The 27,957-nt window shown below is 39.5% G+C and overlaps 1 protein-coding gene across 2 annotated transcripts; it reads right to left on the bottom strand.

Annotated features, from left to right (window-relative positions):
- LOC104272773 (chromosome unknown open reading frame, human C18orf25) lies at positions 1 to 27,957 on the bottom strand. Of its 2 annotated transcripts, XM_009867860.1 has the most exons (4): positions 27,140 to 27,957; positions 8,937 to 9,119; positions 4,042 to 4,168; positions 1 to 408 (listed from the first exon to the last, which is right to left on the bottom strand). In XM_009867860.1, the coding sequence occupies exons 1-4, from the start codon at positions 27,861 to 27,863 to the stop codon at positions 219 to 221; spliced, it is 1,224 nt and encodes a 407-aa protein (XP_009866162.1). In that variant the 5' UTR covers positions 27,864 to 27,957; the 3' UTR covers positions 1 to 218. The 2 variants fall into 2 exon arrangements, with proteins under 2 accessions (XP_009866162.1, XP_009866163.1); XM_009867861.1 differs by lacking the exon at positions 8,937 to 9,119 and having other exon boundaries at positions 219 to 408.

Below are 27,957 nucleotides of genomic sequence, written 5' to 3' on the forward strand. Positions count from 1 at the left end.
AGCTGTTGGCTTTTAATTCCAGGAGGAATCCTCCTTTGAGAAGGCAAAACTATTTTAAATTATACTGAAATAATACTACATTCTTATGTAAATTAAAAATGTCATGAGTTCAAATTTTGTAATGCCAGGAACAGGGCTTCTGAAGCTGAAGCTTTAATAACAAACTTCTGTGCCACAAAAGGGGGAAGGGGTGGGGACAGAAACACAGTGATGCTGCTTTACAGTAGATATTTGCGTCTGGTATCCTCATCCAAAGTGAGGTCCACTACTTCTGGGGGCGAAGACCAGTTCTGCTGGGGTGTCACAGCTGTCCATGACTGTGTTTGCTGAGTGTTAATGTACTGGGAGCCGGAGCCATGCTTCCAGGAAGACACGCTCTGAATCACGCCTCCCCTGGGATGCACACACCTGCAGCAAGGCAAAAAAACAAAACAAAACACCAAACAGACACAAAGGGTTAAACCTACTATTGAATTCAGACATGAGATTCCTAGCTGCAGTGTTTTACCACTGATAACATGTCCCTCTCCAAAACGTCCCTGTAGATTTTCCATCTGTAGAGTCTGTGACATCATAAATACCTGGTAACAAAGCTGAGGCTAAACTTAAACTCAGGGTGGTGACGAGGACTCAACTATTTCTAAGAACTGGGTTCTGCCAGTGGGTGTAAAGTGATATTCCTTACAAAATGCGTGCATGGATCCCAAGGATCTTGAGGAAGTCTGCCCCGTCATGTGTAGTGCCATGCATTATTCAGAAGCATAATCTCCTGCTAGCAGTTGTACCCTCTGGACTTTTAAAAAGAGAAAGTTTAAGTGGAGTTTAATGAGACAAAGAGAAAAGCTATCCTTCTATATGAAACCAAAACCATGTTAAAATAAGGACATAATGATACTTTTGTTACAATAATTACAAGAGAGATCATGTAATTACATTATTATAGCCATTATATTTGATTTTTCTTTGGTGGTCTCAACTAAAAATCACAAACATGCTGGGAGATGCTCACTAATAACACGCAGCCCCACTTCAGCAAAACATTTAAGCTTTCAGTGATTACAGTCAATGAGACTAAGTCCTGCATCTAAGGATAAGCACGCGCTCAAGTGCCTACCTGAAGTGAGGTACATATCTACTTATTTGCACAGTATTTTTACCTATTGTATTCCTAACAGATATGTGACAATGGAAGTACAAGTTAATAATAATAATAATTAGGGGAAAAAAATAACTAAATTAAAGATAGACTAATTTTGTTGTATGATGAAGCCGCGACAAGAATTTTAGGGAGTCTTTAGGATGAGCTCTCCATTTCCAGCTGTAAATCTTAAGCAAGCACTAGTAAAACTTTACACCTAGTGCCCCAGAAATTATTTTGCTGGTGGTGCCTGTAGCTGCTCCTAGCTGCATACAGAATCAAGGGATGTTTGGCTGCTGGGATAACCTTTTCCCATTTCTTTGTGAAGGCACATGTACTGTATTCCAGGAACCCAGGTTTTCTGCGCTGGTCAAATATCCCTGACATTTACATTTTATTTGTTTTATTTTAAAGTAGTGCAATTTATTTTCTTCAGAACTACTTAGGTTATGCTCATCTCTCTCTTGGCTCTGGTTAGAATGTCCTGAAATAGAATGAAAAATCTCATCCTCCAGGCTCTAACTTCTCTGAATATAAATGTCTCATTTCCTCCTCAGATACGCTATTTCGTTTTGGATGTAATGTTCAGACTGACTTTTTTATTACTTCTTCAGTCTTAAAGATGCATACTTAAAACACAGGTCTGCAAAGAACTAGTAATAAGAGACTGCAACTCTAACAAATGCAGGGGATTTCTTTTTTTTAGAAAGCTTTCTTTTAAGAATAAATATTTTTAAGCATAACTGACATGAAAAGTTTGTAGCCAAAGCAAACTAAACACTATGTTTGGTCTCAGGGACTATGGTCCATCTTCTGATACAGAACATTCCTCAGTGTTTAGGCAAAGCTAATACTAACTTTTCTCCCTGAAGATGAGAAAAAGCAAGCTGTAAATTATCTCACAGAAATGATATCTTGCAAAAATGAAAGTGTTTATCCCCAAACAAGTCACACAAGCAGCCAATAACAAAACGTTCAACATTAGCTTTGGGAACATGCTTTCCAATCTGTAGCTCAGGGAAGATACCAAGTAAAGGGAAACAAAACAGGAGGTGGAAAAAAAGCCTAGGAAAACACAGAGGAAGATTGTTTTATACACATGCATGATTAAAAAAAATAATCAATGGAGAAAAATAAAACAAACTGAAAAACATGACTTGGTGTCCTAAGCAGATGCTGAGCAATATTCCAGTGATGAGAAACACTGCCAATATACCTACAATCTGAAAAATTACAAATCACGGACAAACTTTGGAGTGTCACAACTCACACCAGTCCAACCACAACATGGAATATGGAGCATGATAAAAAAACCAGTGTGAGCAAAAAAACCGCATCCAAACACCATACTAACTAAGCATGCAAAAAATACTGAGCAAAAACCTAAACCTTTTCCAAACGACAACCCTGTCAGAAGCCCATCAATACTTCATAACTGCAAGCCTAGACCTGCAAGAGAAATAAAATTCTAAATAGGATTTGAACAACTGAAACGTGTGAGTATTCAATGGAGCTGGTAAGAACTAGTCTTTGCCAGATGGTAGATGTTTATATTAACACAGGAAAACACAAAGTACGCTCTGAGTCTTTCTTTGCTGAAATTATTTCAGTGCATATCTACTAAAACTGACTTTAAACAGCAACTCTGTATTTACTTAGCATTTCTGTGCTTGTATATGGTAAATGTTATTGAGGTAAGCTTCTGAACAGGGGCCCTCAAGCAGAAGGGTTGTGTGTACACAGCGCTGGACAGATCTACACAAACCAGTCCTGGAGGACAAGGCCACACTGCTTATCATTAGGACAAAGATCCCCCAGTCTCTGCGTCTGGTGGATAAACAACCGGGATGACAATTCCTTGGGAAGTAGCAATCTTCCAAAAGAGCCCCGGCGAGGACTTTCACTATTCTCAAAGTAAAAACTAAATCTACCCTCAGCATCTTAAAATTTTTCTTATGCAAAAGCGCCTGACTGTGCCCTCAGTATCTGAACACTTTCCTGCCTGTGACATAGGGCCCTGCACACCTTCCTTCTTCCTTCCCTCAAGAAAGATGCAGTGAAGGGACAAAGAGGAACAGCTCTGCTCCTTGTCCCTCGCACCGCTTTTCCACCTCCACACATCCCCCAGGCAGCTTTTAGAAAGAGCTCGTCTGTATGTTGCTTTAACTTACTTTTAGTTCCTAAATTAATCTCCAAACTGTATGAAAATGCCCGTCTTGTTCAACTGCTTCATAATACTTCAGACAAGGACAGATCACAGACTAAAGAGGAAGAGTAACATCAAAAGATGCCTATCAAAGTAACAGCTGGAGCTCAGCTGGACAGCTTTCTTGCTGAGCTTGAGAGAAACCTCTGGCTTCCCTACCCTCATCTACACTTCAGGGGTTTGAACTTTCTTGTATCTTGGAATAAAACCGAGATTCATAAGGATCTAATTTTTAACCTAAGGGGGCTATCTTGCTGCATCAGCCATTGAAAAGTTAATAGCATTTTTACAGCTACTGATTTATTAAATGAACTGGAAGCTGACTAAATGCTTAAAGTAAGTATTTTGAAAGGAAACAAGAACCCACATAAATATTTTTCCTGATGTATTTGCACAGTCACACTACGCCCTTAAAAACTGAATTCCTGATACATAGAGATTTGAGATTTTAATACTATGTATGTTTAGCCTGTTAATGTTTGATATCAAATCACAAGCTTAATCTGAATACTAATTAAGTTGATAACATTCTAACGGCAGAATAGAAAAAACAAGTGCAACATCTGTTACCTTTTGGGCATCATGGATGGATAAACACAGAAACAGAAGTGAGCAGTTTTCTTCTTTATTAATTTTGGGAATACAGATATTCTGATAAAATTAAAGGAATATAAAACCAAGAAAAAGGAATCCGTACCTGGCATGTTCTTGAACTCCAACAATCTCTACTTCGCTATCAGAAGAGGCAATATTAATTTCTTCATTGATCTGGGCATTGCCAGAAGAGGTTTTGTCACTTGTAAGGAAGCCTGGATCCAGATGACCTACAGACAGAGAAAATGCAAATGCCAATGTTTAACAGTTTACACAACTCGGCAATCAGCTGGAAAAGGTATTTCTCAAGCTAACAAAAAAAAAAAAAGGACACTGAAACACTGAGATTAGAAAATCTTATTAGATCAAACTACCCGACTTTCAGTTTATCACCTGGTAAAGGCTGACCACTGGATTCATCCAGTCTCGGTATGTCTAGTAATGGTGTTACCACATAGATGTGAACAAAGCCCAACTACTGCAACAGCAACACTTGATATAATTAGGCTTTCCAGATGTTATTTTATGACAATGCTAGAAGTTAGACTGTGTCTGAAACTCTCCGAAATAAAGAAACAAGATCATCTATTGTCAAAACATTAAACACAATGACACTGTGGAAAACAAAGCCTACAGGGTGGATAGAAACATCACAGGCACTAAGGGAAGTTTCAAAGGTGTGTGAACATGCAGAACTGATTACACGCCCAGGTAGACCAGGAGGACACAGAGGGAAGAAATTAAACTTGAAACAAGTACCAGGGAAACCCTTCAATGACTGCTGTAGGTACTTGGAAAAGATCTAAGCAAATAGAGGGGCACAGACCATACTGTACGTTCAGTTTTTGGAAAGCGAACACCCTTGATGCAACATTTGATCAGTGCTGCACTGTACTTGAAAAGAGGAGTTTCCACCACACAAAACAAAAAAACGAAAAAGATTTCACAGCAGAACTTAAAACAAATTGATAGCCCAGGCTGGTTTTCCCTAACATTACAGTTCAGCTGAACACTTTTTGGCAAATACTGTCAGAAAGCCCCTAAATGGATCACAGACACTTTTTTAACAGAAGTGGCTGGGGACAGTGTGAAACGTGACTCAGTAGCGCTCACAGGCTTTGATTCACATGCTGGTGCTGCAAAACCAGGAGCTTTACACAGTCACTGCCCCAGTGGTTCGCATCACCCCGATCCTGAACGTCACTGCTGCTACAGCACAGGCTGCACAACAGCAACGTGATCCCTGGTCAGCAAACTGGAGCGGGCATCAGCCTGCCCCAGGTACAATAACGTGCACCCTTTGCTAGATAGCGTAATGCCTGGCAGAGGGGCAAAGCACACCGGCTCTTAAACAGCCCCCAAATGAACCCCCAAATGTATAAACGGGAGCCCCAAGACAGCCGTGTGTTACCATAGCTTGAAGTTCAGACAACAATAAGGTAATCAGCAGTAGAGAAACCATGATTAGCACGGTAAATATTGCAACAGTAGCTGAGTGTAAATCAGGATTAGAGCATAACGAGAGATTTGCAGCCTCGGGCCATACAAATTTCATGCCCAATAACATGCCTACGCTGTAAACTTCTTCGCACAAACACCAGGATGACGCCCAGAGGAGATGTTCTGTTTGCCCTACAACATCAGGGCTTGCAAAACAGCCCAAAATATTTGCCCTTGCACAGGTATGATAGAGTGTCCTAATACGATTTCTCACTTAGATAACAGCTTATGCTGTTAATTTACCCACGGGAACACGTCATTTCATGTCTGTTAAACTAGATACTGGCTTACGATTAATTTGGGAACAAGATCATAGAATCACAGAATCGTTTTGCTTGGAAAAGATCTTTAAGATCACTAAGTCCAACCATTAAGCAATTCTGCAAGGCCCACTTCAAGATATAAGATTTGAAAATTCTGCCTTCAAACATGCAATCCCAGACACAGTAAGAAAAGACCAATACTGACAAATTCACAGTCAGAAGGTTTTTGGTAGTGGTGGGGCTGTGGGGGTGGCTCCTTGCAAAACCTCCAGAGTCTCCCCCAGGTAAAAGTGGGACCTGCCTCTGGCCACGGCCCATCAGCACCTCTGCGATCAGATTTAAGAGGGGAAACCTGTTGGGTCACTCCTCACTCTGTCTCTCTTTGCTTCTGTGTCCTGTCTTTCATGTCGGCCACGTTTTCTGCTGGGAGGAGGGGAAGGAGAGAGGAAAGTGAATGAACGCTTTGGTTGGTGAGGAAAGGGTGAAAAGCGCTGGAGCAGAGTGTTTTCCCAGAGCCCTGTAGTGAATGAGATGGCAGGAGAGGATTGCCAGTGAGCTAAAGGGAGTGAATGGGGTGGAGGAGGTAGCTGGGAAGAAGGCAAGGGTCAGGAGGCATTTAATTAAGATCAAGTTGTATTTATTTATGTATTTTTCTCTCACTGTCCTACTGTTTTAGTTGATAACTGGTGGTGGCAAACGAAATTTATCTCCTCTCCTCAAGTCTACTCTGGATTTTGCCCGTGACTGAAGTGGTGAACAACCCCCCCCATCCTAACCTCAATCCTTGAGCCTTTTTGTTGAATTTTACCCCTCCCCACTCCCTGTTGCGGTGTGGAGTGAATGAGTGGCCATGTGGTTCTTTGTTGTTGGCTCGGGCAGCTGGCTCAAACCACAACACCTGGCAACCTCTTTCTATCAAGTCCCCTTGGATACAGCTGGAGGAAAGAAGACAAATGTCTAGCGCATCGCAGCACTGCACTTGGAAGCAGAAAGGGGAAGAAAGCTTGGTGAGAAACATTACTTTTTATTTCCTTACACTCCTTTTAAATATCAATCCATTAGTGCTATATCATAAAGTTAATTTCTGCTATTCTAATCATTTAATCACTTAATAAAAGAATGGGCTTGTTAGGGGTCAAGCAGCTAACTACCAGTCAGCTGCCATCCTACAAACACCGTCAGTGAGCTTGCAAAACGCCTGCTAGCTTCAAAAAAGGCTGGAACAACATCCAGCTGCGCACCATAGTGAAAATAACGCAGCACAAATTCTGCTATTCAAATATGGACTTGTCCACTCTATAACAATGGAACATCTCTCTCAAAATCAGCCACATACATTTTTCTCTAAGCCTTACAGACACTGGAAAGTAACACGGAGCTACTAGGAGGCTTCTGATGTAGGTGCCCTTTGGCAGGCTTACATTTGGAAAAGACAGAATGAAACAGAAAAAAAGTGCCGTGCTCCACCGCTGCAGGCAAGACTCTATGTCTCAGGCAGCCAAAAATCTAAACATGGGTATTAAAAAATAAGTGGAAAGGCAGTATGTCAGCATACAAGACTATGGGATGAAGTCAATGGGAAAAATTCTTTTAGCTCTCTGCATCCAGAACACAGTAGTATTTCATGTTGTTAGTGAAGAGTTGCAGGCATTTAGCAAGCAGTTTTTAGGAGCTACATGAACTTCTTTGAATTCTTCCAGAGTATTCCTGCTCTTGCTTTCCTGAAGGAAATTCCTTTGCTGTTTCTTGATGCTACACCCACTTACCAGCACCTTTTCACCCATCATCTTTACCTGCTGCTGGTCTGTCCAATTTTCTAAGGTATGTTAGAAATGCAGATGGAATATGCTTTTATTTTAAAGAAATAGACATAAACAATATATACAAGGGCAATTACAATACCTAAAACGAGATGATGATCATTTACTAGCTGGTGGCATGAGTCATCATAATCAACCATTCAGTAACAAGCTCAGCTCACTTTCATTAAGAAAAAAAAAAAACAAACTACCACCAGACTAAGTTCCAAAAAAACCTTCAGACTAAGTTCCAAGCAGTAATTGAAGAAAAAGAAAGAGAAAAAATAATTTAAAAAATCAGTGTCAAAAAATGCATTGCGGGAATCCTTGCCAATTTTTATCAGTTGTATTTTGGAATAAATGTCAGACATAGAATGGTAGAATGGCTTGAGTTGGAAGCAACCTTGAAAGTCATCTAGTTCCAATCCCCTGCTGTGGGCAGGGACACCTCCCACCAGCCCAGGTTGCTCCAAGTCCGGTCCAGCCTGGCCTTGGACACTGCCAGGGATGGGGCTGCCACAGCTGCTCTGGGCAACCTGGGCCAGGGTCTTGGTGAAGAACTTCTTCCTAAAGTCCAGTCTAAGCCTACTCTGCTCTAGTTTAAAACCACTGCCCCTCATCCCGTCACTACACACCCTTGTGAACAGCCCCTCCCCAGCTTCCCTGGAGCCCCTTCAGGGACTCAAAGGCCACTGTGAGGTCTCCCCGGAGCCTTCTCTTCTCCAGGCTGAACAGCCCCGACTCTCTCAGCCTGTCCTCACAGGAGCGGTGCTCCAGCCCCCTGATCCTCTTTGTGGCCTCCTCTGGATGTGTTCCAACAGGCCCATGTCCTTCCTGTGCTGTGGGCTCCAGAACTGGATGCAGAACTGTAGGTGGGGTCTCAGCAGAGCAGAGCAGAGGGGCAGAGTCACCTCCCTCAACCTGCTGGCCACGCGGCTTCTCATGCAGCCCAGGACACGATTGGCTTTCTGGGCTGCAGGTGTGCACTGACGGCTCATGTTAAGCTCTTCATCAACCAGTACGCCCAAATCCTTCTGCGCAGGACTGCTCTCAATCCACTCACTGCCCAACCTGTGTTCGTGCTTGGGATTGCCCGACCCAGATGGAGGACCTTGCCCTTGGTCTTGTTGAACTTCATGAGGTTGACCTGGGCCCACCTCTCCAGCCTGCCAAGGTCCCTCTGGATGGCATCCCTGCACTCCAGCATGTTGACCACACCACACAGCTTGGTGTTGTCAGCCAACTTGCCAAGTGTGCCCTCAATCCCGCTGTCCACATCACCAGTAAAGATAATAAGCACCTCTATTGATTTACTGCTAAATCCACACAAGTAGCTTTTAAAACTCTAAAAACTACAAAAACACTGAAAGCAAGAAAAGCAGAAACACTGACCAAAATGCTGGAAGAAACATCAGAGCAGGGGAATTTAAACAAACCTGTATCAGCACTCAGTTCATCTAGGAGCCCTCTGGTTCTCCAGGTAGAGCCTGAGTCTTGATTTCCTAAAGAATTATTGTGCTCTTGAACTACTGCAGCCGCCAACAGATTGTCCACATTTACCACTTCTGGGTCTGAATTTGTGTCTGATATATCATAATGAGCTACAACTGGAGGTCCATCTGCAGGAGGAGAGAAAAGCACGGCGGATTACGACTCAGCATACTGTGAAAGGCACCTTTAAAAGTACAAGTAGTTTGTTTAATGATTAATGCATTCTCCTACATGAAGCTCTTAAAAGGACTATAAATTGTACGAAACTTGAGTTAATGTACATAGTCTGATATTAGAGACATTTTAACCTTTGCATACACAGAACACGCATATATAAGAAAAACATGTTTACCAATGTATCAGTTACTTGTGTATTATCTTTTACATTAACACACAAACATCTCCATTTCTGACAATGTCACATTTTCAATCTTAAAAGGATAAAACCTTCAGTTTAAAACAACAAAAAAAAAGTTACAGGACATTAAATTTGGCAAGACAAGATATTTATCTGGTGAATTTTACAAAACTCAAGTGACAGCTTACATTACTTAAGGGTTGACTGAATAAAACTAACTTTTTGATATAACTGATCTAGTGACACCAAGTTTAACATTAGGCAAATCTCCTTTCACAATATTTACCTGTCAGAGACAGGGGAATTTTTCAAAACGGCAATGTGCTCCGGTGTTGCTTTTTTAAGATCAAGAATATCAAGAAAAAAAAACTATAATGTGCTTTTACAACAAAGCTATAAACATGCTTTTAATTCAATATGATTACCATATGCATCTTTGGCCATCAAAGTGAAAGGGGATAGAGGGAGAGAAAATAGGTTACATGACTCTGAAATCTACTCTTGAGGAGTAACAAAAATCTATTTATTTTTTGTGAAGATGGACTATTTTCTTTGTGAGGAATGAAAAACACTTATGATTGGGAAGCCTGCTCAAAAGAGAAGAGGCTCAGGACTAAGTCAAATTCAAGACAAGCATTAATGTAGAAGTAAAGAGAAAACAGAAAAATGTAATTCTGAAAGGATCCACATTTTAATTCAAATGCCTCATCTCAGCCACAGTTTATTGGTTCAGAGTGGATGAAAGTGTCTGGAGTTCCCACTCCCCAAAGATTTCATCCACAAAACTGAGTATGAAACAGAAAAACAGGCTGGGCCACAGCTCAGCTGCTTGGCTGCTGTAATTCTTCAACCCCAACAAAGTTCTGGCAGCTGAGTGTCTGCAGGATTTTTTTTTGTTATGGATATGACAAACAGAGGCTACAATTTGTGTGGGATAATAGAAAATAATAATACGTTTAGGAAGATACAACCTGACTAAAGAAGCCTTTAAAAGTCACAGAGAATAAAATTAAAAGACTATTCAGGAGAGATTAATTTCTCTGAGGAGTGTTAAGTGCCTGTTGAAGACAGAGAGAATATTATGAATTAAGAGTTTCAAATTTAGTTTTCTGAAAACCTGTTTCAGCTGAAGTTTTTAGGGTGGGTTTTTCTCAGTTTTGGTTTTGTTTGGGTATTTGGGTTTGGGTTTTTTCGAAAACTGGGTCCCTCAAATATAATCCAACTCATTATTTTAAGCAACGCTTATTTGGTGATTAGCAACACACCTCATTAAAGATTGACCATATTGCTTAATTCATACTAAATATCAGTTTTGCAACAAGGTATGAAGAAATTCACAAACTATTCCTGATCAGACCTGCCTTCAAAACAGCAGCTTCATAAAACAATGTTATATCACAAACTTAAAACAGAACTGACAAAAATAAATGAGTAGTTAAATGCCAATGTATTAAAGACCAAACTGTTCACAACATGAAACACTGATGATTATGACAGGAAAAGATGTCCCGAAAATAACTGAAAGGCAAACTTTGTCTTTTTAAGAGGCAATTACAAAATAATAGAATACCAAGTTCAAAACTAAGCTGGCTGACATTCAGTTAATTATTTGTGAAAGCCAATGATTAAATTACATGCAGAAGTTACAACTCGACTGAATCATGAGAGGCATGATTTCTTTCAGTCTTATCATCAGAGTTCAGCATGAACATATATAATGTGATATATCAAAATAAACAGTTGAGTGCAGAAGATACGAGGGTCAAGTACAATATTGACTATTTGACCATTTTTTCAAAAGGTTATCTAAAATTTCAGGAGCTATGTACTATTACTTCAGGTCTTTTTTTCTTTCGCTTCTTACCAGAATCTCCAAAAAGCAGAAGCGAAATTTGATTTTAGATAGATATGTCTACACAAGTAAAATTGTATTTGGATAAAAAGCACCAATAGTCTCAAGTCAAAATTGTACCACTCCTACATGTATAATCATGCAAAAATGTATAATAAATGTATATACATGCAGAGTGATATTCTCATCACCTACCCATAGAAATAACTTGTGTGAAAGTCTTCATCAGTAGGAAATACAAGCATAAACTCGTTATCTGTAGCTCCACTCTTGTATCTTCCACACTTCCAAACAGCACACCTTATAACTTAGCTTAAATTTAGTATACATCAAACAGACAAAAATATTTTCAATATAATTTACATACTGTAATTATATTTGTCAGTGTAACAGCCACTGATTTAACAATCTGGGGGGAAAAAAAAAAAGCAATCTGCCTGTTTACAAAGCAATCACAGCAGAGAACTCTTTTCGCTTTTCTCAGCCTTGCCATTCTAGATTAGGTTTGGAAATGCAAGGCCTCTGACACCAGGGTTCTCCATCCCTATCACCAGTAGATAACCAGCAGGGCCAAGATAACAGCCTCAGCGCTGCAACAACTCCTAGGATTCCCGGCATGTATCAAAAAAGAAATAAACAATAAATGCCTACATGTGTTTAAGAAAAAAAAACATAAATAAAGCAATAAATAAGTTGTAGACAACTACGACTAGATGAAAGTTGCAGCAAAGGCACATAGAAGAAAATCCTCTAAAAACTCCTCTGTTCACCAAAGTCTGTTTCCTTTTTAGCGCTACAAGGATGAGACAGGAGGGATTAAATTCGGAAATAAATAATATTTCCCTAGCCAACTAAGTGATCGTCCCACAATGTGATGCAAAGTGAATGCATGGTACCAAGAAATAAGGACGTCAGGCTTCAGCTAGAAAATAAGTGAAAAAATGCTCTGAGGTTGAAGGGGTAAAAAAGATTCCTGTTCGGCCCCCACGTGTTGCCTGATCTAGTTGAGAGGTGGCATCCCGGCGCGTGACAGGGAGGTTGGATTAAATGATCTCTAAGGTCCCTTCCAGCCTAGGCCAGTCTATGATTAACTACAACCACAGCTGTAAATTATCAACTCTTCCTGAAATAGAGCCACTCCTCATAATTACTGATTGTAACAGGACGTCCACAGATAGAAAAACAGACACCAAAACTTACCATGCCAGAATCAAAATTTAATGTACAATTAAGAGGTTCCCTGGCCAGTAATTTTAACTATCTATTTTAGAAAAATTGTGTCTTTCAAGAATCCAAGATAGCAGCAAGACTTATATTTCCCTGGTGATAAGCTTTTAATACATTTCTAAAGCAACAAATGCTTGAAAAAGTTAATAAGTACCAGAAGCAAAATACAGCTGTTGACATTTAATGTTAACAGGAGAGGGAAAGACTGCTTTATTTTTTATTTATTTTTAGGAATTCAGAGGCAGAGGTCATCATGGGGATGTCGTTTCCAAGCGCACAATTCTCCCTTAATTTACACAGCTTGGGACAATCGAATCAGAAGCCACATGCACAAAAATCCAAGCCTACACGTATCAACTCTCATTTTAAGCCTCCAACACAGAAAATTCAGTAATTTCTCATCTGCTAGCCACTCCTATGCTTTTCCTAGAGCCACATCTCGGCACTCAGTCTAAACTGTGTGGCAAGATCCACATTCCTATTATCCCTTAATTCATTATAATGGCAGCACAAAGAAAAAGGGGAAATGAAGTGTAAAATTCCAGCTGTACACTAAAAGCAGCTATCCTAGAAGGATCTCTATACCTTGGTGCTGACACAGCATCAGCCCACTGGAGGACTTGGGCATAGGAAACCAAAGATATCAGAACCCCCGAACGGGGGAGTTTCATCCTTTGAGTTATTATTTCTCTTTAGTTTTCTTAAATTTAGGCCTGTAGTGTCACCTAAATCCTCCCACCATAGCTGGAGAGAGGAATTTCAGGGTCATCTCAGTCTGGAAATTGCCTCCTGAAGCATCATCATCTCCCCTCCTTCCCTAGTGAACAGAAATAGCTTAGAAAACCACGTTAGACAAGGCACTGCTAAAATTCAGCAAGATGAACTCCAGCCTTAGAGACATGATTTAAACCTCGCTGTATTTTCTCTACAGGTGGTGGAAAAAGACTGAAATCTCCAGAGGACTATCCTGATTGAGGTAATTTCAAAATTAAAAGTCTAATTTTGGGGGTTTAAATCGCCCTCTGGAGTCATCAGTGTCTTTGCAGTAAGGAGACATGGAGCGTTATTTCAGTGTGAGTATCACCCTAAGCCTTAAAACATACAGAACAGGTAAAATAATAATAGCAACAATAATTACAGCACTTCATTCTTACAAAAAGCCTTCCATTAGCGGATCTCACCGAGCTCCCCGGTGGTTATTAACCTCCTTCTGCCTATGGGTGGAAACTGAGGTGAGCTGAGATCTACAGCTTTCTCAGGGCTAACAAATAGAGGAGCTCAACTTTGCTGAAAACAACACTCACCTCTAATTAGTGAGATATTTTTAACTGGTAAATTACTGAGGAGTTTAAAAATAGTGTTTAGGAATGCCCTCACAAAAGATGCAAAAGCTGGAAAGGCAGCACACAGGAGAGATGTCTTCTTCCAGCCTCACCTCTGCATCTTTCACGGGGCATGCAGGCACACTCTCAGCACTCTAGACTAAACTGTACTTACTTTTACGTAGGAAAAGAGAATACTGAGACATTTTAAAATAAAAGATCTAAGAATGCCCTCATTTATGCTGAAACTTAAGACATAACTCTATTTACTTCAGAATTAAACGAAATACAGAATAGACTCTAATCCCTATATTTTAAGATCAGATGATCGTTACAGTAATTGCCTTTTGTGTGCCAAAACCCTGAAGATTCATCTTAAACTTGCCAAAATGGTTTTATAGTAGGCACATCAGTAAATTTTATGCAAACAGAAAGGCTTCATATACCAGACCACAGGCTGAAATGACAGTCTTTTCAGCTTAGAGAAACAATACAAACCTGGTATCACCTAAAACATGATCCAGAGCTGCAGTTTCATAAATACATGCAGTTCAAATGGCTTAAACTAGCTGAATCCATCCCAGAGGGGCATGGAGGGCAGGAGACCTGTGCTTTTTTAACGTTTAGCAACATGAAAGGCTTCATCACTATTCATATTTATTTATTTATTCCAGGTTACAGTAGTTAGATTTCAAAATTTACAAGGTTAGGCAAAGATTACATCGTAAATACAATAAAAAACAATAGCAGTGTAACAACATTCTCTTTAAAATCATAAAGTGAACAATAAGTTATCAATGAATCCACTTTCCTCACTTTTTCCTTTATTTCACACAGTAAAGCTTTTGTGTTTGTGTTTTGGTTTGGTTTTTTTTTTCCTTTTTACCATAATGACAAAATTGTGAACTCAAACCAATATGATCCAATGAGTATCTGTTCTCAGACTGGATTGTTTTTAATATATCACATCAAAAGAGATCTTTCAAATTCAAGTCTTGGTGATCAACACTCATTCTTTCAGGCTGTTTGATCAGATGGAGAATACTTTGGATTTGTTTTACCAAATTATATATAAAGACATAATAAAGCCTTTTTCATTGTGCGTTAAGCAAAGGCACATGGAACCTGGCTGTGTATGGAAAATATAAGGAAGTGGCATGCACTTTGTAGCTCATCATAGGATTTATTTTCCCGGATACCTCCTAATGAGTCATTAATTATGGAAGCAGATACATTAGCCAGATCTCTTCCCCAGTTTTACTTGCAAAAGTGTATCAGGAGGGAGTTGGAATCAACACACCTCCTCTCACAAAGGTATCACAGTTGAACAAAAAAAATCCTTCACATAAACACAACTTAACATTAATTAGGAGAAGGCAGGCAAACACACATTCCTCCAGAAAACCTCACATTTTTGCAAGCACAAACCACGTCTTCCCACGGAAGGCCCGATACAGCCTCGACAAAAAAAAAATCTTTTGAAGGTCCCGACTAACCCCCAGCTCGATCAGTCTGTGAGATTTCACAGAGTGCTCGGAATCGCTTCTAACTCAATAAACCTAATTTTCCATGTGCCTTCATTTTGCTGATCTGACACTATGAGGCTCATCCAATTTGTGAGAACGACCAGTTTCCAGCTCCATGTTTTGCAAAGTACTGTCCATCCCTATCAGTCAGCCTGAATACTTTAGCTGCTACAGTACAAGCTGCACAGCGCGGTTGTTCTCATGCTTCCGAATGTAACTGCAGTGGTCGCAGTGCAGAGCGCGATTATTTCAAAAACGTCTGCTCAACTGGCCTGATTTACACAAACCCTTCAGGCAAAGACTCCCCTTAAAGTCAGCCGAGGGATTCTCTGACCAAAAACCGCAGAATAAATTCAATTTCTAAGGAGGTGAAACGCTAGCCCTGTTGAAATAAGTAGAAATTTTCTACTGGTTTTAATACAGTTAGGATTTAATTTCTTAATGCCCTTGAAATACTACTTTAAAAGAGATTTACAGTATGTGGATACAGGAGGAGATAAATATATTAACAAGAGAAACCAGTGATAATAAGTTTCAGTTTGTAAAATAACTGCCAAATATAACCCCATTTCATTGAAGTTAAGACTGGTCCCCCAGCCTTAACTCTAGCAGCTCAGATAAAATAAACTAACAATACTGCAAAAACACTAAAAGACACTGATAACTTAAAAAAATAGAGAAGTATTTTTCTGCCTGAAATAGTTTGTCTTAATACTGCTAAAAATAACACTGAGGAGCAGTATATCTAAAAGATTTAATATTTTTCTTTTTTTTTTTCCCTGCTCAGTTGGTTTTTTGTAACAGAAACAGTGAATAAAGTTCCACTGCCTCTACTTGGTTTTACATTGCATATTACCTTAATTTTTTATTTCCTAAATAAAACCTGAATATTCAGGTATTTTATTCAAAGCATGTGAGGCAAAACCCCAAGCTCTCAGATCAAACAATGTGTGAAGGGTGGAAATCCCTATGTACGTTCCTTACCAAAACCCCACTTGGAGGAGGAAAGCAGCACTAATGTCTGGGGAAGAACCCACAGCCAAGCCTGCAAGAAAACTCCGCAGGCTAAAGCCCTTGGACTTCCAAAGGCTCCCACACAGGGTCCAGTTCTTGGAGCAGATTGTTTATTTTTTTATTTACTGAATCGTCAGTTTGACATTTAGTGACATTTGAGCCAAGCCTTTATATAAAGACCTACTTTTGCACTGGCACTAAAAATGCCAACAAAGTCGGTGTGTTTCACCTGCTCCTAAATCCCGACTCTGCAGTCATAGGGGTGTTCAGTTACGCCCATGAAGAAACAGATGCCACACTGAAAACATGTAATTCCATCACAAAAATGGCAATACGGGAACGTCAGTAATTCACCTGGGTTTAAACTGGCACTATCTTCCCTGGAATTGCACCAGTCTAACACCAGTTGACCTGACTTGGTGCATTTACACTTTCAAAGCTACAAGATAAATAAAATTCTTTTAAAGAAACTAGAATGTTTCTGTACTCCATTCTGAAGTATAAAGCCTCGGGCAATTAGAGAAACTCTAAATTATCATCTGTGATTCTCCCCATCTGCGCAAAACTCCTACCGATTTCTCCTCTACTTGTTAAATCTGGTGGGCTTGAAGTAATTTGTTGAGATGTGAGCATAAACATACGTTCAAGGCATAATTCTGGGTTGGAAAGTAGAAGAGTTTCCTTCTGATAATCTCAAGATAGTCTTAAATAAAGCCAGACTGCTTTAACGAAATACAGAATGGATGAGATTAGAATTCATGTTAAAATTTCAGCTGAAGAAATTTTAACTCCCTGAAAGTTTCCAGTCAAAGCTCTTTGAAAATAAGAGCTTATAATGGAAATCACGACACAATTAATTGCAGCCATATAACATAGCAAAAAAATTTCCAGGAGGAAAAAAAAAAACCCCAACATGTGAAATTCTGTATTAGGCATCTGTTTTCTCAAAGAGATGCCAAAGGCTGCCACACACACATTAAAAATACAGACTCACCACCAGTACCCCTATCTGTAGGTTGGTTTCTTCAGTGCTCTGCACCTCAAATTCACAGTACAAAGCAAGAAGAGATCTGCCCCTGTTCCATGGCGCAGCCTGCCAAATCCTCCACCGGGCAGGTTTTACTTCACCTGAACAGAAAGATGGGGTTCTCCTTTCGGCTCCGAGGAGAAACATACTTCGTCATGTGGAAGATAAACCCATGGGCCGGACACTCAACTGTGTAAATCAACACACACTTCTGATTTCAAAGGAGCCGATTCACGGCAAGCAGAAGTTCTGGCTCCAGGTTTGGGGCAACTCAAAAGAGCAACCAAACAAAACAGTATTTACCACCTGCAAAACCATTTACAACCACTGATTTTGCACGGGTGTTCTTAACAGTAGGTAGCTTTTGTGGGGAAATTAAATTAAAATTGTATCTAATATGAACTAATCCCTCAGTCTTCTGGGTGCCTTGGAATAAATTTATCCTAGAAAGAGTAGAGCTTTAGTCTCTATGCTCAACTGCTATAATCCTCTGCTCATTCTTTCACGTTCATACTTACATTGAAAAAAATCAACATAAATGGATAAAAATGTTACAGACTATTTTTCATTTTTGCCTATTGCAACCCAATTTTTAATCTATTAATATACTGAATTATTTCAATATTTTAGGTTGGGTTTTTTTAAGTTAGTTCAACTGATCTCCTTACACAACTTGTTTTGAAATATCTAATTGTTCCATAGATACTACTTTATAAAAAAAAGGTTAAGGGCATGCTTAAAGACGTACCGAGTTAAGTGACTCTTACACATTAAAAGAAACCAGTCATTGCAAAAAGCTGCTTCTGCATGCATGGGAAGACTTGTAAAGTTGTCATGCTTTAAAATATGCTGTTCTTATCTTCATCGCAAAGGTACATATAGTATATATATATATATCTCAAATCTATGAACACCAGAAGGATCTGGGTTGGGTTTTTTTTCAGTATCAGCAAACAATCTTCCTTGAAAGACCTTAAGGTTTAAACAGATGAGGACATGATTATTACATTGCAATCGAACATGAAACAACTCATTTAACTTTTACCTATAAGTAAGTTAAAAACGCACACACTGTCAGACGAGGGAGTTTTCTTAGAAGTTCATATCAAAATCTTTGTATCAAAATTATGCATGAAGGTGATTTGTAAAGAATTTATTCCAGTACTTAAAAACTAGCTCCTGCACAGTCTTTCAAACTGTTACTCTGAAAATAACACAACTCTCCAACCCTTTTTTTCCTTTTTTTTTTAAATGAAGGCATCACATACTTTTAAAAAAAAGCTAATTCTGAGCCAAGAATAATGTTAACACACCAGTGCTAGCATTATACTGATAACAAAAAACATTTCTTGAGTTCCAGTTACAGGTTTGATCCAAATCTCCATGTAAATTGATGGAAAAACTCCCACTGACTTCAGGGAGGCCAAAAAAAAAAAAAAATCAGACCTACTGGAGATACAGTGGTTACTTCCAGCAGGAATAAAAGGAATCACAGTGAATTAAAAGACAAAGTGACTGTGGTTCAAAAAGCAAAATAACAGCCAAAGGAGACCTACAGTGTTCCCTTTACTTAAACTACATCTATGCAAAGACTTTAGATTTCCATTATTAGAATTTTGATTTAATTTGCATTAGAAACTTCTAGTAAGTTCTAACTGATGATAAATATACATTTTTGGTAGCTATGGAGAAGTTACTTCACATGAAGAAAGGCCTTAATGGAGAGGTGACCAAAAAATCCCTGTGTGTAGTGATAATAGTAAGAATTAAATAGAGATTTCTAATATATAGTTTAAATTAATCCTACTTTAAACATCACAGTTTCAAGCCTGCCTATTGAGGTTAACTATCAATATAAAAAAATCCACGCAATAGCAAGTTATTGTATTATTTAAATGAAATTAATGTTCTAGCATTCCCCATCTCAAGTCAATAATGATTGCAGTAGCATCCAAAAATGGTCCAGAGGTGGCTCTTGCTGTCTGACCCAGACCAGCAAACCACACCTTCCGACCATCACAGTGTTTACTAATCTGACCGTCAAGGCTTCCTTTAAATTCCGGTGACACAGCTCAATCCATCCACCGGCAGCTGCTTATCTCGTGGCTGACACAACTATTTTCACTCCCGCACGAAGGACGCGGCTGGATCGTGTACGCAGAGGGAAGCGGCAGCGCTTTGTGCGCACGGATCATGCGTGCACACGCAGTTTGGGGGCGATTCATCTCGCCTACCTTTAGCCCAAAGTTATCTATTCTAAACTGTTTATAAGGGAGATTGAGACAACTAATGGACGAGAAAGGCACGGCCAGAGGAGCACCCTCTGCAGGTGCTTGCCTCTTCCCGCTGACTCAGGAGATGCACTGACAGCAAATTCAACGCCTAAAATTAGAGCAGGTGACTTCCACCAAAAACTGAACACAGATGTACGTATACATGTGTGTATTTGTGCACAAAATATAAGACAGCTGCTTCCATAAATATGCCATGTACAACACAGCAGTGACAGTAATAAAAACTCTGGACAGAAAATGAACTACTAAATGGGAGACAAAAAAAAATAATCAGCTGTGCACATTTGTTATATATAGCTACATCTTCAGGGTAAGCTTACTTATTACTTCTGCCTAAAAACAAAGAAGAAAAAACTAATGTGTGACTATTTAAGCTTCAAAACTTGGGACTAAACAGATAGTTAAGAAAACGTTATGAGTCTATCTAGACAGGTTTTCTAGGGTACTTTACATCTTTAAATATAAAACTTATTTCCTTATATAAATGTTTTAACATGCAAAAAGAGCATTTGGATGAATACTCTGAATGCTATTCCAGCAAATATAGCTCTACTGATTTTGGGGTATCTAAACAAGCATTCTGAGTTGTATTTTCCCAAGTGTTTCCCCCACAGACACCTTTAAAAGTGTCTGTGTGTGTGCTGGCACATGCACATGGGTATACTGCGGGTTTTTTAGAACTACATATAATCCTCTACAAATTTTAAAAAAAAAAGTGATACCATGGTAATAAAACCCAAAAGAGAAAAAGAAAACAAACATAAGAGAAAAGCAAACCTTGATTTAACATAATCCAAAGCAACATCAAGATTGCAAAGAACGGATTTTTTTTTTTTTAAGTTTATGATTGATTCAGATCAGGCTCTGCAATATTCCCATTCTCTGGAAAGATAGGTGGAAAATTGTTATTAAAAGTCGCCGGAAACTCTAGCGTAGCATCCACATTTTGATAGCCCACGTAAGAATTAAATGACTGCTGTGGAAGTACTTGGCTATCAGGCATCTGTATGAAAGCCCCTGACTGGGTGGTAGGGGGGATTCTTTGGCCAACTAGTTGAATTTTAGGTTCCCTGGGCTCCAGTTGTTGCTTGCTTTCTTCATCCGTGTCAAGACGGGTTAGCTTTTCTATCCACATGCGAAATTTCTCCTCTGTCTGCCTCTGCATCTCGGCAAAGCAGTTCATGGCCTCTTCCAGGACATTGCCTATGCAGTTCCTATCCCACACGGTGCCCCTGTCAAGCAATCCTGGAATTTCCCTGGTCGCTCCTCCAGATCCCCCAGCACGACTGAAGCCAGCTTTAAAGACATTGAGGCCATTTGATAAGACATCGTTAAGTAAGAACATAATATCGTTTATTAAGGCATGTTAACTCAGGAAAACAAACTTTTCTAATTGTGTCCCTTGGAAATGACAACGGGGTGAGGAATTAGCAAATATTAAGCAACAGTGTTACCATCAAAAAAATAAATAACATTTTACACTCACTGAGGTTATGATAGAAATTTTGCCTTCAAAATTATTTTTATTCTAGAATCCTCAGACAATTTGGTCACAAAGTTTTAGGGTTTTTTTAAATAATAAATCAAATTAGTCCAATTCCCTTGCAACTTCTGTTTTGAATTCAGCTGAAGGCATCAAAAACATTATACAATAACACATTTAGTTCTGTTTAACTGATAGACCTGGATAACTATGCGTATTTTACTTACATACTTGAACCCTTTTATAACAGACTGTTAAATACTGACAAAATTGTACACAAGGTAGCAGATAAAGCCTGATATAGTCACTGGAGCATCTAACGTAGCCAAGCCCAAAGCTCTTGGGTTGAATTTTGGAAAATACACTGGACACCAATGAAAAGAACACGACACAAACACAGACACGAAGAGATGAAAATGCTGGGCTAACACAAGGTGAAAGCAACCTCTCCTGGGTCTGGTGGACACAGCTACATCACAGGGGTAACCCACACAACACAGAGGAGCCATCAACCTCACGTCACCTCGTAGGGTGCCCTTCGTTGCACGAGCCACCAGCTCTGCAGCATTCCCAGTGTTAAATCTAGGCAAGGCAGAAAACAGACGGGGAAGGCTGGAAGGAAAATTGTTGTCCTTCCTCCGTCCGTAAAAAGATGAGTCAAACGACTGGCTTTGGAATTAGAACTTTAGCAGCAAGACGAGAAGGCTATCCTCACTATCTTACACTACGCATCAATAAGAAAAGGCAGTAGTATCTATCTGTAAGTTTACAGCTCCCTCAGGAATCCCCCAGGGAGCAATAAAACCCCAAGAAAACAAGGCTCTGCACCTATCTAAGGAATAGTGAACAATGTGCCCTCCAAACAAAAATGCTACTTAAGGTAATTCTAAAACGAGACAAGCATCACATTAAACTATAGAAAGCAGCTACAGAACCTGACAATTCAGTGCGTAAACGTGAAACTTTTAGGATACTCTAGCTTAAGAATAATAGAAAATACCTTAAGAATGAGAGCAATCATAGCACAACCTAAGCAAATTTTTACTAATAAAAACATAAGGCACCAAATCTTTATAGGGATTTCACTGCATACATGAAATTACAGTATTACTTAAACAATACATTCTTTTCAGGAGCTATTTAAATGAGGTATACATAAATCTTCCAGTAACAGCTAAACAAAGCCCAGGATTATTCTCTTATTTCTGAGCAGTAGCAGTGCTACACAACAGGGGCCAAAAATGTTTTACCCCTATTTTTTAAGTCTTCTCTCCTATCTGCTCACCTATCAGACAGGCTGGAAATTCAGCATTCAGGTCCTCTGCTCCAAAATAAATTACCTGAGAGCAACCAATTTACATCCCTCTGACTGCACTTTAACTAAAGGTAATTAAATAAAATGGTACTGTTTTAATAAAACAGATGCTTATTCAGCATCTTTTTCTCCTTGAAAACATTTTGTCATATACCAGTATTGTATATGTGACATGCTTCCATTTTTTCATCTTTAGTCAGGGATTATATCCTAAGATCACGTAACTAAATGGCAGTTTTTCTGATGTCCACAGCTTATGACTGGACACGTTAACTAAGTTTTAATGGCAACTTAAATAAAAAACATTGATGACGATATGTGATACAATCTCACTACGCTTTTAAAGTTAACAATGATCTAGCATGGTCAAAGTTGACAAAATTGTTTTCTAAACTGAAGAAACTATGCACTGAAATATCTATTACCCTGTAATACTATTTTAAAAAGACATCATTCACAGTATATCTACAATTTACAGTAGCAGCAAATCAGTGTTTCAAATACTTCATTTGCAGTTCTTATAATACGCCTTATTCCATCTTTTATTTACTGGTGGCCTGGAGGGTTAAACAGAACATCAACCCTAAAATTTAATTTCTATTACATTAAAAAAGCTAGCATTTATCTAACTGGTCCCTTAGCTATCTGTTAACTTACAGCTCCATGGTTTTTGAAGTTACACCAAGTTAAAAGGTGAAGAAATTTTCAGCAGCAAAGGGGTAGGAATCCAAGACGCGTATTATTTTTAAAGACAACACCTCCTGCAGAACACCACCTCAGAAATGCCCCAATGCTGTCTATGGGATCTATTAAGTACTATCTAAATAATAACCAAGTCCGAAGTTATTTAACTTAGGAAGCCTGACAACCCAACGATTTAAGATATGCCACTGCTTCATTCTAATTAGCGCTGGCGGATTCCTCCGTGGCGTTATGCTGCCCAATATTCCCAAAAGAGTATCTTAGTGCAAATCACTCTTAACAGAGCGTTCTTATATAATTGACATTCAGAGTTACTTCAACCAAAGTCATCCCTTGCCAGACGTTTTATCCAAGCTCTAAGCACAATTCTTTGGAAGAAGCAACCTGCCTGAGGGTCCCTCATGCACACTGTGCCCCTCTCTTTGGACTTCTACATATTCAAACTTTTGAACAGTTTTTTTGAAACCCTAGAACGTGAGTCCCTCTGATGTCAATTCCCATCTTTCTGAGCTGTAGAAAGGACAATGGTGGTGAAAGGCCACTATTTTCATAATATATTTCATTTTTAAAAAAAAACCTCCTTCTTCCAAAGGAAGTGCTTAAACAGAAATAAATATCGACTTCCAAACTTACTCTCATGCCAATTTAATTCAGAGTTAATTTGCATGGTCAAATTTAAAACTGTTTAACGGAAAAACTTGCAATGGTAGCAGGTCTAGCAGAATGTATTCCAGGACTCAAAGAATATCCTCTTGTGTCATGAATACTATCTGGTAAAATCTTAAATGCCAACAGAGAGGCTCAATCATCTGAATATCAGAAATGGCTCCTCACCTGCAACAAGTCAAAAGTCGTGGCAATCCCTGAATTGAAGAGCCCAAGACTATGGCTGCTCAGGTCAGTGAAAAGATTGTCAGCACCTGTGAAGTTTAGATTGTACCTGTGCATTCAGGTGCAAACCAACATGATGTAGTGCATTCAGAATAACGTAACATATATTGTGCTTAGCTCCTACTTATACGGAAGTATCACTAGTAAGATATTAATTCTTTACACTTCATTCACTCTAGACAAGAAAAATAAGCGTGCCAGTTATTTTAACCTCCTTTCCATTTGAGTTCAGCAGAGGGAACTGATTCCCTACTCCACAACTTCTCAGTTCAGAACTTTATGGCATTATTACATATTTCACCGAACATCTTCCTTACCTCAGTAATCTAGCCAAACATATTTCAGAGCCAGTTATGTGGATGGCTTATAAAAAAAATAACTGCACTATTAAAATGGAAGAGGTTTGGTTATGCAAGATGAAGGACTACTGTATTCTCAAATGGTGCACTTCAATTCTTCACACCACACACAAGCAAACTGCCTTCTGGAGCACTACCTTTGTCAACACAAAGAGCCAGAGTATATATAACCTTCCGACATGAAGGCCACACTAACTTTGAGCATCTCTGTTGGCAAAACTGTTTTTTCAGACAACAAACATTTGAAAATCAGTCCCAATAATAATTGGTGTCAAGACAGTAACCAACACTACAGCTGAAATGTCCAAGCACAGCAGGACTAAGAACAACACAGGCTACCTGTAAATCTCTCCTGCATCATTGTATGCAGACTTTTTTCAAAAGTAGAAGACAAAAGATTTTTTTCATGCTTATCTCCTTCTGACGGGCGCACTGTAGTTTCTTGACACTCAAGTTCAAGTATCAAATTAAACCTTTTAACTTTTGACTGCCTGCAGAGGACACTCACGGCCTGAATTTCCAGTAATGCCTTTTGATATCCCTGTATTATTTTTCTATATGTTCACTCCTTAAATTTTGAGGCTGTTCACAGTGTAATGCTAAGTGCACTAAAATGGCTTTCTACTCAGATAAAACAACTTAAGGTAAGCACTTTGCCAGTTCCAAGAAGAGGGATCACAGATGGCATGCGAACCAACCACTGCGACGGAGAGCTGGGACCCCTACTTGGACTCATAGCTCCGCTGCATCTGCTCAGACAACACCAAGTCATTAACCCATAAGTAGCACAAGATACGTTTTTGGCTAACCTTGTCCTGGTCTATATAGAGAATATTTTTCTCCTGCACTTGGAGACTGTTTCCCACAAACCAAAGTCATTCCTATTTAAGGGAAAACTGCAATGTGGCAGGTATGCATTGCATCTGATTCCACAAGAACAGCTCAAAGGCTCCAATTTCTTAAATGTGATTTAGTGTCAAGCAGATAACACGTGCTATGAGGTAAGAACAAACATCACTGCTCCTCAGGATGGGTTTTGCACTCCCACATCTTGCATTGCAGGTAGAACTGGGCCTTGGTGTAACTACCACTAAATCACCAAGTTCTTTTGAGCACCGCAAGGAAAGCTTTTAGTTGCAAGCATATCACTGTTAACACCAAGAGCTTAAACACAGAGGAGCCTAGTGACACAGCAAAAGTACCCTAGAGTGTTTTCAGCTCTCCACAATGGAAGACAGAAATTTAGGCAGATCTGAAAATACCATTTGGTGCCTCTCTGGGTCACAAGGTACTTTTATGACTTAGAAGAAATAGTAATACAGCCTGAGGAACTTACTGGGTGTGTTTGGGGTTTTTTTTGAAGGGTGGGGTGGTGTCCCAAAACTCAATGAAATAGCCTTCTTTGACAGGCTTTAAATCAGGTTTTAATTGCCCAAAGTGTAAATATAGTAAGTAAAAGAGCACAAACCATGAAAGCTGTAAGTTTGACTAACTACTAAATTGGTAAAAATAATTTTAGATCTCTATTAAAAGTTTACTACTCAATAATTATAGGAGGACTATGCCTTTCCCAGACTTTCTAATAATAAATATGAACTTCCTTTGTGCAACCTGCTTCCTAGTAATATGTGGCAAAAATGCCAGTTCTCATGGTGACATTCATTCACCATAATCAAGTCGGTTAAAACACAATTATTTGTAAAATCAGCTGCAAATATTTGAATAATTAATCTAGCAAACATTAGTCAGCAACTTAAAGACTAATTATTGCAGTTTTCCTTTAAATGTTCTCGCCCTGTGTAAACTGATCTTTAGCTCTAAAAGTCTAGCACAAGAGGCCAAAAAGGCATGTAACAGTAAAGACTGGCAAGCCAAAAAGTTTACTTTTATATGATTTTATTTTTGATTGCCATATGATGATGGTTCTATGGTATAAAAAGCTGCAAGAATAATTCAAATAAATTCCTGTCCACAGCACTTGGGCTAATAAAATAACAAAGACTCAGCAGACAAAAATTTGAAGAATTCATCTTTCTTTTGCTAAAAAATCATGAGAAGGCCCCTGAAATTTGCTCCCTCCAATCTTAACATGTATGTGTCAGAAAGTTTGTAATATAAAGATTTTAGCTGCTTAAGCAATAGGAAAATGGAAACAGCTTTTTCTAAAACATGTAAAATTTAGGTGTGGATATAGCTCAGGCACCCGCGTAACCAAAACCGTATTTATGTCCTAAAATAGGTGACCAGCTGCAACCTGCAAGAACTTTCACTAAGGCTGAGTAGGTTTGTCATGCACTGAAACGCAGAGCTGAACGCACAGCCTAAGTGCAATAATGAATGGCCTTACTGGAAGAGGTGCAAGAGGCGTGCCACAGTATCCCTAACACCGCTGCAGAGCTGTGGTCTTAACACGTTAAAGCAAAGCTGGTCACTTATCTTAAGAATGTATTTATTAGATTATCACTTTCTAATGGGATCTGACAGCACTGAGAGGAGTTCATATAGGCTTACAAAGGAAAAGATCTAAAAATTCCAGAATTCAAAGATAGTGCTTCCTCCAGTTTGCCATTTCTATGCTTTGTTGGTGTGCAAAAGTGCACTGAAACCTCAGAACAGAATTTATGACTTGCCCATGTCTTGTTAACGTACTGCAGTCTTCAAATTTACACAGAGCTGCAGTTCTCCTGGTTTTTCTCAAGTGTAACTCATCTAATATAGCATGACAGCTGAGAAACGATGTCAGATGCGTTACAGTTCAGTTTAAAAAACATCCTCTACCTGGTATCTCTGCAGTGATTGTCTTGCTGCTCCCTGAAACCTCTTCATCATCATCTGAAGAGCTCGTGCTCGAGTCACACGTCAGGTCACTATCGCTGGTACTGCTGTCCTGCAGCAGGTTGTACTTCTTGCGAGCAGCTGCCTCCCGTTTCTGCCTTAAGAGCCGGATTCTCTCTTTGTGCTTTTGGCTTCGATGACCTTTTACCTTGGTAACTCGGCCATTCTGCTTATCGCTAGACTGTCGGTTTTTCTTGGCAGCCATTGTTGAAGTTTCACTTTCAGACCTGGATCGCCTGGATTTCCTCCCAACTGCAGCCCCAGACACAGCAGAAGGGTCTCCCTCTACAGCAGCTTCAGCTTGACAGGGCTCATTCTCTTCTGTGGAAGACAATGTATCTGAGTCAGCCAAATGCCCACTGGAAGAAGGGGAAAGCATGCAATGGTTAGAAGAGTCACTCTCGTAAACTCGACCGCCCGTTGGCTTATCGCTCTCTGTAGATGCTAGCTGAGACTCCGAGGAGTCTCGCCTCAGTTCCATCAGTAAGCAAGGCATCGAAGAGAGCACCGCAGAGTCTGCTGCAGTGGGTATGTTGTCTTTCTGAGTTTGTGTTTCGAGTTCTATAGGTCCGTCTTCATCAGGAGCAGCCTCTTGCTTTTCAGAAGCCTTTGGTGGAACTTCTGAATCAACAAGTTCTTCTGCTTTTCCCACCGCCTCCATCTTCATTTCAGAACACCAAGGTCCTCCTGGTCTCAAAGCATGGAGCACACGGTCTGGAAGACTGGGTGATCTAGGTATGGACTTCAGCAATACAGCAGCC

This window comes from Apaloderma vittatum, unplaced genomic scaffold, assembly GCF_000703405.1.
Source record: "Apaloderma vittatum isolate BGI_N311 unplaced genomic scaffold, ASM70340v1 scaffold9904, whole genome shotgun sequence".
Lineage (NCBI taxonomy): Eukaryota > Metazoa > Chordata > Aves > Trogoniformes > Trogonidae > Apaloderma > Apaloderma vittatum.